General features: G+C 37.5%; 4 protein-coding genes across 6 annotated transcripts; 3 read left to right on the top strand and 1 right to left on the bottom strand.

Moving 5' to 3' along the window:
• On the top strand, positions 1-6,362 carry LOC148305935 (VWFA and cache domain-containing protein CG16868). Its single transcript, XM_088265824.1, has one exon. It carries the CDS (start codon positions 157-159, stop codon positions 3,805-3,807), a length of 3,651 nt encoding a protein of 1,216 aa, XP_088121950.1. The 5' UTR covers positions 1-156; the 3' UTR covers positions 3,808-6,362.
• A 1,032-nt stretch (positions 6,363-7,394) lies between these two features.
• Positions 7,395-11,381, top strand: mRpS21 (mitochondrial ribosomal protein S21). Of its 2 annotated transcripts, XM_088265826.1 has the most exons (3): positions 7,395-7,467; positions 10,810-10,965; positions 11,127-11,381. In XM_088265826.1, exons 2-3 carry the CDS (start codon positions 10,819-10,821, stop codon positions 11,244-11,246), a joined length of 267 nt encoding a protein of 88 aa, XP_088121952.1. In that variant the 5' UTR covers positions 7,395-7,467; positions 10,810-10,818; the 3' UTR covers positions 11,247-11,381. The 2 variants fall into 2 exon arrangements, with proteins under 2 accessions (XP_088121952.1, XP_088121953.1); XM_088265827.1 differs by lacking the exon at positions 7,395-7,467 and having other exon boundaries at positions 10,682-10,965.
• snRNP-U1-70K (small ribonucleoprotein particle U1 subunit 70K) lies at positions 7,413-9,604 on the top strand. Its single transcript, XM_088265825.1, has one exon. It carries the CDS (start codon positions 7,609-7,611, stop codon positions 8,755-8,757), a length of 1,149 nt encoding a protein of 382 aa, XP_088121951.1. The 5' UTR covers positions 7,413-7,608; the 3' UTR covers positions 8,758-9,604.
• Positions 11,382-14,244: 2,863 nt separating the features above from the next.
• On the bottom strand, positions 14,245-17,518 carry LOC148305932 (transmembrane protein 177). 2 transcript variants are annotated; one of them, XR_015838084.1, is made up of 5 exons: positions 17,239-17,518; positions 16,693-16,829; positions 16,315-16,406; positions 15,024-16,131; positions 14,245-14,957 (listed from the first exon to the last, which is right to left on the bottom strand). XR_015838084.1 is itself a non-coding variant. In XM_088265864.1 (4 exons), exons 1-4 carry the CDS (start codon positions 17,406-17,408, stop codon positions 15,553-15,555), a joined length of 978 nt encoding a protein of 325 aa, XP_088121990.1. In that variant the 5' UTR covers positions 17,409-17,518; the 3' UTR covers positions 14,245-15,552. The 2 variants fall into 2 exon arrangements, 1 of the variants encoding a protein (XP_088121990.1); XM_088265864.1 differs by having other exon boundaries at positions 14,245-16,131.
• Between the last annotated feature and the right edge of the window lie 1,016 nt (positions 17,519-18,534).

Here is an 18,534-nt window from a genome sequence, read left to right as displayed (position 1 = left end):
TTAGTGAGTTTTTTTTTAGCTTGAAATTATTTATAATGTTTTACTATTCAAAACGTTTTCATATTAATTTAAACAATCATGTTTTTAGATCAGCATGACACTAATGACTTTAACGGTTTAAAAACCCCATCTTAAGGCATCAAAAACATCGCCGCGATGGATCTGTTAACGATGAATCGGAATTTGCTGATTTTAATTGTCGTATCATACTTCATTTGTGCGATTGGACCGGTTAAAACACAAGATGAGACTAAGACGCAAGAAACGCCGAGCGTTACGAATTCTAGCGAATCACCTGGCGAAATATTCCGCAAGCGGATGATCGGCAAGGCGGCCACCATCCTCGCCGCAAAATTCAACGAAGCGAGCGACGAAGAACTAGGATCTACTACCCTAGAAAATATTCTAGATTCTCTTCACCCGAGCACTCGGCCGCTCTCGGACGATGACCTCGCGCTCACTATTTCCGAGCGGCTCTCTGTGAAGATAAACACCGCCACATTGATACTGCAGGAGATGAAGAGAAATCTCGTGAATGACTCTAACGTTCAGTCCTTCACTTATCCGTGCCCCTTGAATTCCTTTAAAAAATCTCACCACCTCAGAGACATTAAAATCAACAGCGATAAAGTGACACTAAATATACCTAAAAGTAATTTTAAATCTTACATTAAAAATGCGGCCAAGAAATTTAATTTTAAAGTGAAAAGACAATACTTTTTATCGGTCAGGGATGCCGCCACCGACCAAGTGTGCGGGCCGGTGTCTACCTGGAGCAATTCTAGAAAGCTGTTCCACCGGCACCTCCAGCCCCGTGACAAGTTCCTCCTCATCCTGCTGGACTCCTCTCGCCTGGAGCTGGAGGGCGCGCGCCTCGCTGTCTCTTTGCTGCACCAACTCCTCGGCCTCCTGACGCCTCGGGACCTGGTCGGCTTCCTCTCCGTAGGAAACGCCGCCATGGTTCCGCTCTCCACTAAATGTGACAATGAAACCGCTTCGGTCGGATTTGCCACGGAATCGAACAAAGATCTCCTATTCAAGTATCTGAACACTGTAGACACCGGCGATACTTCTCCTAATATAACAAAGGCCTTCGAATCCATTTTAGAAAATATTCCTTCGAGTAACACGCTAAATGTTTCAATTATTTATATCGGAGATCTTTCTCATCTGGCGTCTGAGGTTAAGCAAATAGCAGAATTAATTACCGGTTTCAGAAGAGAGACACGTCCCCATTTTATAGTCAGCGGATGCGATATACATATCGGAGCGGGAAATGAAAAATTGGAACAGCTTACTAATAAGATTATGTCCCAAATTTGTCAAGATTACAACATCTTTTGTACGGAATCTATTATCCGCTTCAACGGATCCACATCCGTGGGGCAAGTTGCGTCCCGTTTGATGTTGCGCCTTCCTGTAGATCCGGCGGGAGAAGAAGTTCAAGCGGGGCCGCCTCTCTGGGAGCCCCTGCAGCGAGACCTGCTGGTGCCCGTCGTTCTGCCGGTCGCACCTCTCGGGCTGCTGGTATTAGATCTTTATTTGTCCGATCTAGCGGAGGACATTATTTACTTCAACTCCTTCACGAGACGACACAGAGCGTTTGTAATTGATTTCTCTGGTAATGTTATAGCCCATTCGACTTATCCTCGGCCCGAAGTCATCGTCTCCGAGCCGAAATTGATAGACATATCATTTTTAGAGCCGATGGAACAGTTTTATCTTGTAAAGGACAACATGCTGCATAATTCTAGCGGGACCACGAGTATTACAAAGGAAGAGGCTAGGACGGATTACACGTGGAAATGGGTAAGAGGGCTATACATAGTGTGCGTGGTGACCGAGAGCGTAGGGGGGGACACGGGGAGGGGGGAGAACACCAAGCTGGCGGGCGGAGTGGCGCGGGAGCTGCAGCACCACCGCATGGACCTGCTCCCGCCGGCGCACGCCGCCTTGTGCAGACACTTCCAGCAAGTGGCCACTATCCACAAGGGCACTCTTTACCTCAGCCCTTCGAGCTTCCAATCGCCTTTCCAGTACTTGTACGATATTAGGAATGGAAAAGACGTCTCTCTTACTCTGATGCGAAGTTACATGGCCTATTTGAAGGACACCACGAGGTTGCTTTCCAACCCCGGATTGAAGAGTGATATTCGCAACGATGTCGGCATATTAAATCCAATGCTCAGTTACTTCAAGAGGCAACACATTCAAGGAGCTTTCAACAAATACATCGTACGGAGATATGCGGCCTCAAAAAATGGGGTTCTGGTTATGTTTCCCGGTTCGATTTTGGAATCAGATTTTGAACCGAACAGAAAACCTTGGTTTTCGAGAGCGCTGCGTAATCCGGGAAAGGTAGTTCTGACACCTCCGCACTTGGATGCCGGCGGAGCGGGATATATAATCACCGTGTCCCGAGCTCCCTTTAGTTTAGTCGAGAACTCTAAACCGTCGATAGTTCTTTCTATGGATATGTCTATGGGATATCTTTACAAGTTGCTATTGGACTCTCTGCCTCTGTGTGTCGAACACGGCGTGAAGTGCTTCATTATGGATAATCGGGGGTATCTGCTCTCCCACCCGGGTCTGATGGATCCGGGCGGATCCGGGCCAGTAGAGCGTCAGCACGTCACTCACAAAGAGTCTCTCATCGCTAATGACATGCTAAACCAAAGAGGATTTGTTCAGAAACAATTGTGTAAAAACTACGCGGACGGCACTGTACAAAGGTTTTACGAATTCAACACATCTTTAGACAATATTCTTACAAATATTGTGCACGGAGAACATTGTGCCCGTTACTACATATCCGCCATTCCTGGAACTAACGCCTTTGTGGGAATGGTAAACTCCTCCTGTAATTTAGGAGCTTTCTGCCCCTGCAGCGTGGTCGACCGACTGTGCCTTAACTGCAATCGCATGGAGCAGAGTGAATGCGAATGTCCGTGCGAGTGTGCTTTATTAGAGGACACATGCTCCGCATCTCCCTCACCGCCCTCACCGGCGCCCCTGTGCGACTTTCAGCCGGAGAAGAACGCTCGCAAGAACCACTTCTTCTATAGTATGGCTTCGCATTTAGATTCCTGCTTCAACTTTCAGTGCGAGTCGTACGGCAGCAAGTCGGGCTGCCTCGGAGTGCTCGGGTGCGAGTGGTGCCAGTTGGACAGAGACGGGGAGAGTCCCCTGGTCGTTCCTTTCTGTGGGGCACAAGCCTCGTGCTTCGGAGGTATCCTCGGGGGACCGACCCCTTACGGGGAGGGCTCCCTCGGGCAGGTGGCGCGGGACGACCAGTCTCCGGCCTACTCGGCGGTCGGGCCGATAGCGGGCTGCGCCGTGGCCTTGTGTCTGATCTTAGCATTGGCCGTCTACTGTTACAAGCAGAATCTCGCTGCGGAAACCCTGGAACCCTACCCGGCACCGCCGCCGGAGGTGTGGCCGCACGGAGGTTTGCCAACAGGCCGCCTGAACTCGGAAGATGACATTCGAGACGAAAGATCCGGGCATCTGGACAAACCTTTGCTTGTAGCCGAACCCGTGGCCCCCGTGTCTCCGTACCGCATCCTCACGGGGTACCGGCGGCCGAACACGGCGGGAGAGTCGGATCACGGTTACTCGACCATGACGCCGCACGATGACTCGGAGCACCAGGCATTTGCACTCGTGGAGCCCTTCCTGGCGCCCGGGGGCCCCTCGCCTGGGCTGTCAGGACGCGGGGGCACGGAGGTGCCTACCACCCAACTGCCGTGCGGGAAGCACCACGTGCTGGCCCCCGTCACGGTGCACCGGCACATGGAAGCCACGTAGCATGTAGTACTAGACTTGCTCTATTTGGTGAAACAGACTCTCATGAGCGTGTTCTTAACATAACAATTGTAACGGATGCATTTAACATACGACTGTGTGCTTCATTGTTCTTTGTATATTTCTGCAACTGCTTAGCTTTAATTAATCAATAAGGGAACAATATGCTTTTTGTGGTTGAATATCAGTACAAATAATGACTAGATTGAAGTTATCGGAGTATCATTCTACGCTTAGATTAAAAGATAAAAAACTGAAGCATTCATATTCCGATCATTTACATAAATTGGTTTCGATAGACTTACAATATGCATTTGGGAAAGTGATGTACAGATTTGTATAAATAATTTCTTTTTTAACCTGTGTTGTAAAGAGATTTTTAGATTAAAATGTATAGAAAATAATAGCAAAAGTTATTTGTACAGCTTATTCTGTTATAAAATATTTTATAGCATATTGGAAATATTATCTTTATACCTCAGCTTAATGTTTAAAAATACTTGTTAACTTCGTAAGTGTTAACAAGTTTAAAATATTTGTTAACTTACGAAGTTAACAAGTATTTTAATGTTTAAAAATACTTGTTAAAATGTAAATTGCAATATTTTTACCATAAAAACTACATTCCCTTCTTGAGTGTATTTGTTATTCTAATCTGACATTCTTTTTGTGAAAGAATGCTTCCTAATTACAAATGATAAACATATAGTATCAGTACATCAATCATTTTTATTTTTATTTTACTTTGCTTGATGTATTACTGTTTTTTTTTTCTAAATACTGTATATTATTGTGTCATAGAAATATCAGTTCCGCCAAGTACAGCAATATACATTAATGTATTGTAATATAAAAAGGGATTTAAAAAATATTGTCATGTAGAAATTTTCTGACCTAAATATGAATAATATTATTCAGAATATAACATTGGCTTGAATTGAAATATAAACAATAATATTAGGTTTTTTTATAAGATTCGAAAAAATATATATATGTGAAATATTAAGTGTCTTCTTTTTAAAAAAAAGATATGCACACTATTCTTAAAAATACAAATTCAATAGTAGATTGACTAAAAGGATTAACTTTATTTCTCGATTAACACATTTGCATATTTTGTAATGTAGACATTGCGAGTGTCCCTTTGGCCCTTGTTATTTAAATTTTTTCTATAAGAGGACACCTTTTTCTAAAACCCTATGTACTTAATAATTAAATACAAAATCCAGCATCTTTAAGACTGTTACAATTGGAAGGAATAGAATTGATAGTTTAAGAATGCTCTATATAGAATGAGAATTCTCTTATAATGAGTAAATTAAGAAATAATTTTCCGCATAAAGCTGAATATAATTTCTTTGACACACGTGTGAATAATTTTGGATGTAAGTATATAGCATTACTCTCTATTTTCTGTCCTGTTATTTATGGATACAATGTCTTACTACTTTTTATGATTGCTAATATTCTAAACTGCGGGATGCCATATTTCAGTATTACAATGTCGGCCAAATAATTTTAGCACAATTTTAATGTTCATTAGTGTTAATTATTTTATGGCAACAATGAATAAATAAGTAATAATATGTCACAATTGTATCCTTAGTTTTTAAAATAAAATATTATTTGCGGTCTTTAGTTGAAGTATTTTAGCTATAAAATGTCATGTTAATATGATTTCCTGAATATTTATAAATGTACCATTTTGCCAATGAATGTTGTTTCTAAAAGCTGACTATGACAAATATGTATAAATTTAACATTTTGCTAAAATGATATGTATATTTGGGGACTAACTGGAGTCATTTCGTCATAACGTAACATGTTACAATGCGAGCATTCGTTTAGTCAGTACAGCGTTCCGAGTGCTCCATTCGAAGTCGGATGCTCGGCGCGAATGACGTTACGTTACGACGAAATGCTCCAGTCAGTCCCCACCTTTACACAAACAGCCATGAACTACTCTATTTAATATATAGGGGGACTGAAATATAACAATATACACTGTGACTTGCTTAGTGAGAGCTTTACTGTTCCCTTTATTTTTGTACAGTGCACACATCTAGACCTTAAATGTGAAGGAGGTGTTGCATGTACCGTGGACTGAATACTGCTTAAATATGTTCATCCTAAAAGGGACTCTGCATTATGGAAAGTCTGTCCTAAAATCTGGAATCCTCTGGTACCTAATCTAAAACCTGTAGAACAAATTATCTTTGAGAGTTGCAGGCTAGAGATTGTGTAAAAAAACAGTATTAGCACATCACTGATATATAAATAATTTTATTAAAACTAAAAACACATGTTTAGAATATTTTTGTAACAACTTACAAAATCCAATATTCTTACTATGCAATCTTTTTCGGGAATATTTTAATCTTGGATTTTAAAGTATATTTTATAATTTTACATCATTTAAGTAATAGTAAAATTAATTAGCCTAGTTTTTATAAATACATAATATTGTGTGTACAGTGATTTCTTATGCCATATTATTACGTTTTATTTATAAGACGATAATTTTATTTTATTTTTTCGAAAATAAACTACATATTTCCTATTTATACCTGTATTTTTACTACCAATAAATATATATATATATCGCTCACTCCTTTCAAGAACGTCATAAATCAAAAAACTTGATTTTTCAGGAGAACGTTTTTAAAGTTTAAAAATATAACACAATGTATTAAAAATAAATATCAAGCCACTTATTGAACTTTTTACTGTGCAACAGATCTTTTTAGGCAAAACCTGAAGGTTTTTTCTCCATTTGAAAAATATTTAGTCTATTTAAAAAAATAATAAAACAATTCGTTTTCTTCAAAATGCAAAAACAACATTTTCTGTCCTGTAGCGGGTAAATATTAAGTTAAAAATATGCCTCTTTTGCTGGGATAAAGTACATTTTTTGGACATTCCGAAAACATGCACAACTCAAAATTGACGATTTTTGATTTATGACGTTCTTGAAAGGAGTGAGCGTTATATATATATATATACATATATTTTTTATTATTATTATTATTATTTTTTTTAATTATATTTATTTTAAATATTGATGTGATACAATCTGTAATCACTTATGGTCGCCAAATATTTTAATTCATGACTTTTTTCAAGCAGGCAAACAAAACAGTTTATTTTCTTTTTTTATTCATTTGTAATTTATTTTTTAATCACTTATAATAAGAGCTAATTTTTTCTCATTCTACTAGAAAATAATTTATTTTACCTAGAAATATCCCCGCATCAGAGATGCCTTAAAAAAGGTCCAAGAGTAATGGACATACATGATCAAAGGAATGTAGTATTATTGTTTAGTATTCATTTTCAAATCAATTTATAAAATATTTGAAATTAATTAAAAATGACATACGGTAACGTAGCACTGGTTGATTCCCATTCATTATGATTTGTATCATATTATGTTAATAATTGTTTAGTCTGTTTTATTACAATAATTATTATATGGAAATCCTCCGAAGTAAAAAAAAGAAGCCATCTTCTATAATCAAGTAGGTATGTTGGTACTTACTTGAGGCATTTACTAGTTGTCTATGGTCACCGCTTCCGCTTGCCGTTATATTGTTTTATTGTCTATTGTACTTCATGGCGTTTCGGAAGTGGTAGGTTATATTTCGCAGATTCGTTAAAGTTAAGGTTTGTATTTCATTTATCAAAATATAAACTTGTGTTTAGAATATTACAATGTGCTTCATTTATCTGCGCCATGGATCAATCGGGATTTAACGCGTAACATCAGTAAGTGCATTTCATCGCTTGTGATTACTCGTCGGCAAAATGACGCAGTTTTTACCTCCGAATCTACTGGCGCTATTCGCGCCGAGGGATCCCATACCTTTCTTACCTCCGCCGAACAAACTTCCTCATGAAAAGAAACAAAAAGGTTACCTCGGGGTGGGAGCGTTCCTCGACCAATTCGAGGACCCCGCGGAGACTCCGCCGCCGACGCGAGTAGAGACGCGCGAGGAGCGGCTGGAGAGGCGACGGCGGGAGCGGGCGGAGCAGGTGGCGTACAAGCTGGAGCAGGAGATAGCCGTGTGGGACCCCAGTTCGGTGACGACCTGCACCGGCGATGCCTTCAAGACGCTGTTCGTGGCCCGCATCAATTACGATACGTCCGAGTCCAAGCTGCGCAGGGAGTTCGAGGGCTACGGACCCATAAAGAAGATCGTCGTCATCCACGACAGCGAGAACGGTAAGCCGCGCGGGTACGCCTTCATAGAGTACGAGCACGAGAGGGACATGCACTCGGCGTACAAGCACGCGGACGGCAAGAAGATAGACGGGCGGCGCGTGCTGGTGGACGTGGAGCGCGCCCGCACCGTGAAGGGCTGGCTGCCGCGGCGCCTGGGCGGCGGGCTGGGCGGCACGCGGCGCGGCGGGCCCGACGTGAACATCAAGCACTCGGGGCGCGAGGACAACGAGCGCGAGAGGGAGCGCTACCGCCTGGAGCACGAGCGCGAGGGGCGCGGGCGGCCCGCCGAGCCGGAGCGGCGGCGCTCGCGCGAGAGGGAGCGGCCGCGGCGCCGCTCGCGGTCCCGCTCGCGCGAGCGCCGCCGCCCGCGCCGCTCGCGCGAGCCCGAGGAGCGCGAACGCAAGCGCCGCCGCTCCCGCGACCGCGAGCGCCCCGAGAAGGAGAAGGAGCGCGAGCGCGGCGACCGGGATAAGGACAAGGACCGCGAGAGGAGGAAGCGGCGCGAGCGCAGAGAGAAGCGCGAGGACGGGACCGTCAAGGAGGAGAGGATCAAGATCAAGGAAGAGCCGGTCGACGACTATCCCGACTACTCCACTCAGTACCCCCCGCCCTTCGAGGCCGGCAATGTCAAATTCGAAAATGAGGAAGACGAAAAGAAATTTCAACCGGACGATTCCAACGGACATTACGATAACCAAGAAGACGGTGAATACGAGGGAGAGGACTATTGAGCTACGGCTGTTGTGTTTAAGCCTAGAAATACTTTATATTATTAACGTAAAAACATTTGGTTTATCTTTAGGAATGATGTGTAAATTGTTGAGAGGTTTGTATCGCTATCTTCACTTGTGTTGCGAGAAGTACTGCGACTCGGATAAGGTTATAGTTACGGTACATTTTCTTATATTACATTATTTGTTGTTTTTAGTTGCCCTAAAAATTTTCTTATCCATTACCACTGCATCGCAAGTGTGACAACTTCCTGCACTTAAGTAAGAATAGTGCCAAGTAACATTTAATGGTAAATCCAGCTATTTATTAACTATTGAAATAATTATTTTCGCACTGAACTGAAGATCCAAACAGTATGTAAGTCCAAGTGAGGTCTGCGGCTGTGTTCATCACATTTATCAATAACTTCAATGCCTCGTGAATTCCTTAAATAATATTTATAATTTTTTGAAGGGATGAGTTTTAGAATATTCGGAAGAATTTCAAATAAAAACATTCATTTTATTTATTTTATTATTTTTTTTTAAAATCTTTTAAACTTAAAATATTATCAGCCGTAGACTCCAAGTACTGGTATAAATTACACCCTATGGTGAGAATGGTGTATTTACTTTTCACTTTTATGGTTTTTATCTGATTATGCTCATGTAATTATATTATTTAATGAATATTTCTCACAGTAAGTATTTTTCAATCACTACAATAAATTCAATGCTTTTAATATATTCATAATCACTTATAGAATCTTGGGAAGTGCAGTTAATAAAAATGTGGATTAATCAGATAAGTATATAAAATGTTAAAACCACTCAATTTGTAAGTATCAATAAAATGTAAGTTTCAAAATTCAAAGCAGGTTGGGTCATTATGTAATCACTTATTTTTTTATATATTATTATTGTGCTGCACGTCTCTAAACGAACTAACAAAATGCAATAAATCAGTAGTATATTTATCTTTAGTCAATACATCTCATTGAATGTCTTTTTTTTGTTTATTAACCTGTCAGTGAGTGAGTTCTTGGAGAGTAAACTGTGTAAAAAAAAATGGTTTTTTTTTTTAAATTAACTAATATCATTATTAAAAATCTTATCGCAATCAGTTTACGTGATGGGACTCATTCCGTTTTTTTCATTTTCATTTAGTTTTTTCAACCAATTATGTTGCCAAAATTAATTGGTTTAAAAAATATAAAAAGTTCAAGAACTTTGAGGAACTATGCATCACTATTAAGTTCTATTTTTTTAAAGTAAATTTAACACTTATTCGATGTGATGCAATATTTTCATCCATACTCCTTTCGGACTAATTTTATTTGGGTAATATGGTTCATATTGGCAGGTTGAAATATCATTTTGTCTTTAAAATTGCCTTTTGTTTGGACGTATTCCGGAGTAAATGTATTTGTGTGCCTCTTATTGAACAACTTGACTATTGCCATGATGATTTCGCCGCCTAAAAGTGTAAAACTAGATCAGGTAACAATAAAAGTGTTTGTGCAGTGAAAACGGTAAGAAGTGTTAATGAGCAATATTTGGTGACATCAGTCGAACTTTGTGGTTATTCATATTATTATTTACCGAGTCTCCAACGGGCAAATCATTGGCATTTATTCGGGTTTGATAATTGTACAAGTAAGTAATATAATGTAAACATCCGTGTGAGCTGTGGATGGGGCTAGTCAGGTATAATGTTTCCATATCCTGTATCCGAGATTGTTTCTGATCATGTAGCCAACCCCATTTATGTTCCCGCTTTCAGAGTTGTGGACAATGTTTTGCCTCAGAAAGTTCACTGCTAACTGGTCTGGTAAAAGTTGGTCTTATTATATGTACTCATAAATTGTATTTTCTCGAGTTTATGTATAATATATTCATTTTATTTATTTTTTTTTTTAAAATATAAAAATGAACTTCTGTGAAGGGAAAAGTTGTTATTTTCTTTTTACGGTCATAACTTGTTAGCTTACTCGATGTCTCTGTATCTGGATGATTCTCGAATTCCGGCATCTCATGGTCCTCCGAATTCAAAGTTATTTTTCCACCTTTTAGGCTTTGGAGATGCGGCACATACCCTTTATTGCGAGGACAGTCTTTGTACAAAATAATAACGTCGAAGAAGCATGTAGAGTATTAAATAGAATATTAGGAAAAGAAGGAATATTGGATCAGTACCGTCGCACTCGTTTTTATGAAAAACCCTTTCAGGTAGGTCCTGCGGGGATTTTCGCTTTTCTTTTCTTTTCTCATTGATATTGAGGCTATTCAAGCTGCATGCTTCCATAGTATTCTAGTTCTGAACTCGCTGGACCTATGTCCCGGTAGGCATTGGCAAAAATTAGACTTACCGAGTCGTCTTTTGCTTTCAGACAAGACGTCGCGTCAATTATGAGAAGTGTAAAGCTATCTACAATGAAGACATGGATAGAAAAATACAATTTGTCTTGAGAAAGAATCGCTTAAATGCATTCCCTGGCTATGATCGCTAATAGATCGAGTCATTTGTTGCATGTTCTTTTAACCCGCCATTGGGGTAAGCAATCTGGTAACACTCCCGACTCTTCTATAGAAAATAAATGTAGGTATAAATATATACATGTATATGAATAAATTAAAAAAAAATATACATTCTCTTTTTAAGTTCCCTTCATACGAAGTCAGTTCACCGAATGAAAATGCAATTTTGGGTAGGTATGGTTCTCTCTGATGGATCGGTAAGATCTATCAAGTCTTAACAAAACAAATTTATTTTTATCTTGCTATAGTGTCTATAGCAGTGGTTCTTAACCGTGTTGGAGGTACCGAACCCCACCAGTTTCATATTTTCGCGTTCACCGAACCCTTTATTGGATAAAATATTGCCAGATTGAAATATTCATGTCAAATAATATACTTAACCTATTGGAGAAATGAATATATAGTACATCGTATAATTTTTCATAATATTTGATATATTCCTTTCAAATAATATACTAGATTTATTGGAAAATGAATATATTGTACGTCTTATCTTTTTTCATAATATCGTATAGTAAGTCGGTGTGTGTTTTGACCTTCGCCGAACCCGGGAGACTAACTCACCGAACTCCTGGGGTTCGATCGAACCCAGGTTGAGAACCACTGGTCTATAGGCTCTTACGGCTTCTGGTGTGCGTGTTACCTAATGTTGAATCTTTAAAAAAATCACTTTTACTTTAAACGGAATTTCTAGTAACCATTACAACCAGTGCAGCAATATAGGATAAGTATTTTTCAGTAGTCTAATGGAATGTTCTTATTTTTTATAAAAGTACGATAAATTCATTGAGTTTTTTTTTATTACCATCCTATCCTTTTCGTTTATAGGATAAACAAAATAGAAAATAAAAGATTTCTTTGTTACCCTGTTCATAGTATGCTGCAGTGAAGGCAGTGTTAATTCTTAGGTTTTTGTATTTTTATATAAGGCTATGAAAGTGAAGACTTAGTTTGTAAAAAATATCGAGAATAATACAGTAATAGGAAATTGTTTATATGAATGGGTTTGAATCTTTGTTACACAAAATACGCTAAACTTGTTTGCATAAAATTTGTAGAAACTTATGAACTATAGTCATTTATGGGTTTAAAAATTATTTGCTTGAATAGGTTTTTTATTTTCCTTTTTCTTGTTATAATTAAAAATTTGTCAAGTACACTAATAGCACTAGTTCCCAACCATTCTTTGCCTCAATTTTTTATCAGTGGGGAAAAGGAAATCGGCTCGTAGAGAGAAAAAATATTTTCCCCTTCCCAGCCTTCCCTTCTATCTCCTAGGGCCTACAAGAAGACCTCTGCGGCATCCACTGGTAAGCGGTACTACTCCATTGAAAAACTATGACATAGCTTATTGAGTAATTTACAACATTTTGAGTGTGTCCAAATATTTGTTCACAAAATCTGGATTATCTCCTATTACAAAAAAATTCCCAGACTTCCATATTCTTCTTCATCTTTGATGAGATGTCAAAAATAATATTGAGTAATGATCAGACCGACATCTAGATACATATCTTATCAATTTTTTTCTCCTAACCCTTATCCGCATCCCAATGGTGCATAGGGCACTGTATCTTATAAATGCAGTTTTATCTTGATCATTAATACATAAAAGAAGGGTGATCAGCCCTCCGCTTCAGGACCAGTTCGGGGTAATATTCAATAAATATTGGATTGAAAAAAATCACTTCTATTTATTTGACCCTCCCCTGGGAATCGAACCCGGGACCTCCAGTACGATAGCCAAGTGGGCCTACTATTACACTATGGAGGCAGACAAATCTCAAATTTTGTATGTTACAAAATAGTAACATGAATTCGGGATATACAAGATAAGTAATCATAAATCTACATCTTAGGATACATAAATGAATGATTTAAAAGAAAAATAGCTTTCAATTTTTGAGATGTAGCATTTTTTAAATTTACTAAAAACTAGCAGTGGAAAATTCTAAAAAAAAATATTTGTTCATTGAACATATTTTGACTAATATTTTGGGTTTATGACCTCACACCTACAGAAATTACCACTACTTTCCAAATATTTACAAAGTTCAGAACTCCAGTCTTTAGTCATTTGTACTTCCTTAAGTTCAATGAGGGAGAAGTCCATTGGCAATATATGACAATGATTTTAAAAGTCTGGAAAACTCTTCTTTTGAACAACACGGCTTAACCTTGTTACTAATTATGCGCAAGCAAATTGATTAGTCCCGGGTTCCAGATTCTTGGATATATGAGTGGAATATATATATATCGGGATTTCAGATGTATAAGTGAAAGATGTTAGGCAGCTTGTGCACTACACGGAATTTTACCGTCCGGCAGTCTGGTTTTGAAAAATAAAAGCAACTACAACAGTTTAGCGTGATCGAATTTACGCACAACGTGTTCTAGCACCGATCCGAAAAAAGATGGATAAAAGCACAAGCCAATCATCGTTTTAAAACGCTAGCTGACGTGCCTGACGGTAAAATTCCGTGTGGTGCACAAACACCCTTAGGGAACACACATTAATAGCTTTTCAGATGCAACTATTTCTTTATGATTGGTGTTTTTACTGAGACTATTAATAGAGCCTTTTTTTAAATTCTTCTAACCCTTATCCGCACCCAATGGTGCATTAGGCACTTCATCGTATTGATCTTAAACATTAGTTACATGAAGGCAAGGTGCTCAGTCCAGGGTAATATTAAATAGATATGGTGTGAAATCACTAATATTTATTTTCAAACCCGGGACCTATAGCAAGGTAGCTAAACACGGTAACCATTGCACCACGGAGGTGGACTTTTTTACTAAGCGGAGGAGAATAACAATGGTGGCTTGTGGCACTTGTGGTTTCATACCCATGTTAGTACAAGCTTGAGTAACATGGGCATGATGAATGAAAGTATTTATTGTAATCTGCCTGCAGAAAAGTAAAACCACCAAGAAAAGGATTTGATAATACTATTCGAAAGATCAGTAAAGAGTTAAAATAAACTTTATTTCAAAATTCCTATTCATATAATAACAAACATATGTACAAACAATATAATATTCTTCGTAAAATACTGGTACTTTCACGCTTACAGCACAAGCAGAATGGGAACAATGACACATCTAACACCCTTGCAACCAACTATTAAGAGATTGAAATTAAATGTACTTTTGATAGCTTCCTCTGTATGTAGTAAGGTTAAGTATCTGTATTCAGGGATATAGATTTGACGCGACTTGGTGATAAAAAAGTCATTCATGCTTATTAACAGCGGTCATACTACAAAATAATATCAACAACCATATTTCTTCAGAATAGAAGGACGCAAATAGACTTACATTACCTTGTTAACCGGGCGGGACGCATAAATACGTCCAACGAAACAATATCGGGTACGGGAAGGACATATGAATACGTCCTTGAAATATATGTTTATTATATTATTTATATGGACGTATATTTATCGAACAACAAAGGTATTTGTCATCTATACATGTCTCGACATGAATTTAAGACACGGAGTGAATCAGTATTCGCGCCCGTTACAAGTTGCGTAATTGGACAGCGGACGGCCCGGTTAACAGGTTAAGCTCTACTGAAAATTTCATGTTTTACACCCCGCTCATGCATGATGCAAATTTCATCTGCATAGATATCAATCAGTAATATAAAATGAGGATATATTTTCGGTTAGGAATCAGTAGTTAAGACATTACATTGACAGGAAGAAGAAATTGCTAAGACTTGTAAAATTGTTAAATCTGATGATCAGTCATGTATGGAATCAATTTAATATTTAAAGCACCAAATTTGTGATATTCTATTTTGTGACATAAAAGAACCGCATACATCTTACTGTAATAATTATAATGTGAAAATTAAATGGTTTCAAGGAAAATGGCTTTATCTCCAAGAATGATTAATATTTAAAAGTCTACTTTTGGGAAGAGAATTTTTGAATTTGATCAAAAGATTATTTAAATTTTATTTGAAATAATTTTTTATTCAAATATCTTTTAAGATTGATCCCATTGTTGCTTGAGGTGTAAAATACATAATCTGATCAAACCTACCATTTAAAAAAAAAAGGATACGATTATCGGTTTCTTTAAAATATCGGTTCTATTACTTAGCTCTAATCTTATAATTCTCACTGAATTAATACAAACAAAAAACTTAACAGAATAAGCATGGCGTTGCTGCAGCATCTGCTGGGAATTTATCCCTTTGGGAGAGCAGAATCAGTCCACTATTTGTTTAAAGTTAATTGGGACTTAACCCAAAGTGCAACTTCATTATTTCTCCACTGTTGTTTCGCCATCTTTTTGTGCTTGGAATTCTTTTAATCTCGATTCAAAATACTGCTTTCGAATATTCAGGGGTACTCTTTTATGGCGTATGAAGAAATTCTCATTTCCGAGTGAAGAATAAACATTTTCCCCTTCTTTACCCATGAAGTGACGCAAGGCGATATTTCGCTTGATAATTTTATCGTAGAATTCCACACCGCTCTCCGCAAACTCCGGTCCCAGATCTGCCAGTTTCTCGTCTATTTTGGTTTCGTAATAGACTTGCATTCCGTCTTTAAAGAGGAAATATATTCCTGCTCCAAATAGAGATACGAGGGAGTACATCGTATAACGAAGGCCGGCCGGTCTGGCATAAAAATTCTTTGATTCATTAATTGTCTTTCCGAGCACATAAGAAAATATAAGTACCAAGGATGGTGTGGTGCAGTCAATATAGAACTTAGGTGTCATAGACATTAGTATCTCTCTGCAGATGCCGAATTTTTGCAGCTTTTCTGGTAAAACGAGAGCATCTTCCAACATTTTTCCCTGCTCGGATGTCCAGTTGACGGGCTTCATATTCACCTTAAAATAAATATATGAGTATGTTACGCTATCTGGGTAGCTACAGAAGAAATCTTATTGCTATACTAGAAGGGCTGGCAGAGGATAAAAACATAAATTGCCAAATACCAACTCAATTATTATTGCATTAATATTACTAACTTATATTTGTATTATTTTTAATAGCAAGTAACTTGCGGTTACCTGAATGTCATCTTTATCTATATCATCTGGTGATTTATATTTAAAACTATCGGGAATTCCGAGTGATACACCAAACTTTGAACTATGCACCCCTGAAAAGTAAATTTAATGAAAATAAATTTTAAGTAGCGACTGACAATTAGAAATTTACAGACAATATACTGCATATAAATGTATGAGATATCCCAAGGCCAGCGTCTTAGGTTTTAAAAAAAAGTTTTTAAGCATTTTGTTTTCATTTTTTGTAATTTACGATATGACAAATATACTATCAGCATTTGAATGGCATTAGAAATTTGAGTAACTTGGTTACTCTTTGTAAACATTATGCCAAACAGATCGTATTTTAGAATAACCGATAGTGGAATTAGATTTTACCTGTGTGAAATAAATCATAACCAAAAACCATGAATGGTTTCAAGTACTTTCTTCTGCTTTGACTTATATTTAGTATGCTGGCACATTCCTGAACTCGTTTTTCTATCTCAAGTGGAACTTTTTCCTTTATACCAGATCTGCAAAAAATTAAACCTTCAGAAACGACATTATTGAAACAAAATTACAATTTTATCTAAAGATCACAAATCGCTTTGTTACGTTACACTACATTTTCAGGATGTGGAAACATGACAAATTGATACTAAGAAGTGTCTAATGAAATTCTTAGCATCGGCCTTTACTGAGGCGAAGGAGAACAACACAAGCTATTCAGTATTTAGCATTAAACCAATCAACAAATTTTAATTGCAAGGCTAACCCAGACTGCATCAATATATATATTTCACAACGAAATATAGGTTGAAATTAGTAGATGTGATGTAGTAAATATTACTTTGCCAATCCATTTCTGCGGTCGATTAAAATGGAATAATGACTAGCATGGATATTTGATTTTTAAATAACTAATATTAGAAAATGCCTTACTTGTATAAATGCACAATATCAACATAGTAATCAATTCCAAAGGTTTGTGGAACGTAGAGACCGATCATGGATGCCGCTCCTGCGGCAACCACGGTCCCGGCTACGAATTTTCTGCCATTCTCAGTTAAAAACCAGGACACCTTTTTTTTACCGGCCATTGCGGCATTCATGTTTTACGAAAAATGTACTTTTTATCAAGTTAAATCGAAAAAATCGCCGATTTCAGGTTATGTTGAATTTTAGCTTATTGCATAGATTTTACTCTTAAGATATCTGTCAGAAAAATCCATAGACTATAAATTGAAAATTGTATTTTCAATTTATAGTCTATGGATTGGACAAACCCTTTACACGCGACATCTTTGGAAGAATATAATAATCAAACTGTTTCCATTTATTATTGGTAGCTTTTCGTTACATATGTAATCATTCTTTTATTGCACACACAGAATTTTTACTTTTTAATGTATTTTTTAAATAAAGTAATACATATTGCTCACTCCTTTCAAGAACGTCATAAATCAAAAATCGTCAATTTTCAGTTGTACATGTTTTCGGAATGCCCAGAAAGTGTACTATATCCCAGCAAAAGCGGCATATTTTTAACTTAATATTTACCCGCTACAGGGCAGAAAATGTTATCTTTGCATTTGGAAGAAAAGGTGTTGTTTAATTATTTTTTTAAATATATTAAATATTTTTCAAATGGAGAAAAAACCTTCAAGTTTTACATTAAAAAATTTGTTACACAGTAAAAAGTTTAATAAGTGGCTTGATATTTATTTTTAATACATTGTATTATATTCTTAAACTTTAAAAACGTCCTCCTGAAAAATCAAGTTTTTTGATTTATGACATTCTTGAAAGGAGTGAGCGATATGTGTTAATAGGGCATAACCATCACTAACATAAATGTATTTGACCACAATATCAATGTGAATAAGATAACTTGTCAAATTATGTAAACCCTTCATAAAAATTGAGAACCATGTTTTTAGGCATCTTCCAGTATGTGTAATAATTCAGATAGTCTCCATCTAAAAATATACAAGTTTCTGCTAGATAAAAAGCTTATTTAACTCCACCATAGATGCTGCAGAGAACTCATTTATTATGTTGAGATGTATTTGTGATATATATTGAGAATTCTACAGATTGTTAAACACACCAAACTCTCTACTAGAATAATTGTGAGTTTTTAAGACGAACATCTTCAGCTCCATGTGGTCCCAGATCAATGACGCCATAGATCTTACACTCATAGCGACTCTCCAAACTGGCATCCAGAGACCAATA

Source organism: Brachycentrus maculatus, unplaced genomic scaffold (assembly GCF_059751285.1).
Source record: "Brachycentrus maculatus isolate JH-2025_06_01 unplaced genomic scaffold, ASM5975128v1 h1tg000258l, whole genome shotgun sequence".
NCBI classification, from domain to species: Eukaryota; Metazoa; Arthropoda; class Insecta; order Trichoptera; family Brachycentridae; genus Brachycentrus; species Brachycentrus maculatus.
This window is presented reverse-complemented; position numbering and strand designations above follow the sequence as displayed.

Bases quoted from the DNA above. Each gene is read 5' to 3' on its own strand.
- LOC148305935 (XM_088265824.1), top strand. From the start codon at position 157: ATGGATCTGTTAACGATGAATCGGAATTTGCTGATTTTAATTGTCGTA.
- LOC148305932 (XM_088265864.1), bottom strand. From the start codon at position 17,408: ATGAATGCCGCAATGGCCGGTAAAAAAAAGGTGTCCTGGTTTTTAACT. The intron at 16,830-17,238 runs GTAAGGCATTTT...AATTTTTTGCAG, and splicing joins GATATTGTGCATTTATACAA to ATCTGGTATAAAGGAAAAAG. The intron at 16,407-16,692 runs GTAAAATCTAAT...TTTACTTTTCAG, and splicing joins TTATGATTTATTTCACACAG to GGGTGCATAGTTCAAAGTTT.
- mRpS21 (XM_088265826.1), top strand. From the start codon at position 10,819: ATGCGGCACATACCCTTTATTGCGAGGACAGTCTTTGTACAAAATAAT. The intron at 10,966-11,126 runs GTAGGTCCTGCG...TTTTGCTTTCAG, and splicing joins TTTATGAAAAACCCTTTCAG to ACAAGACGTCGCGTCAATTA.
- snRNP-U1-70K (XM_088265825.1), top strand. From the start codon at position 7,609: ATGACGCAGTTTTTACCTCCGAATCTACTGGCGCTATTCGCGCCGAGG.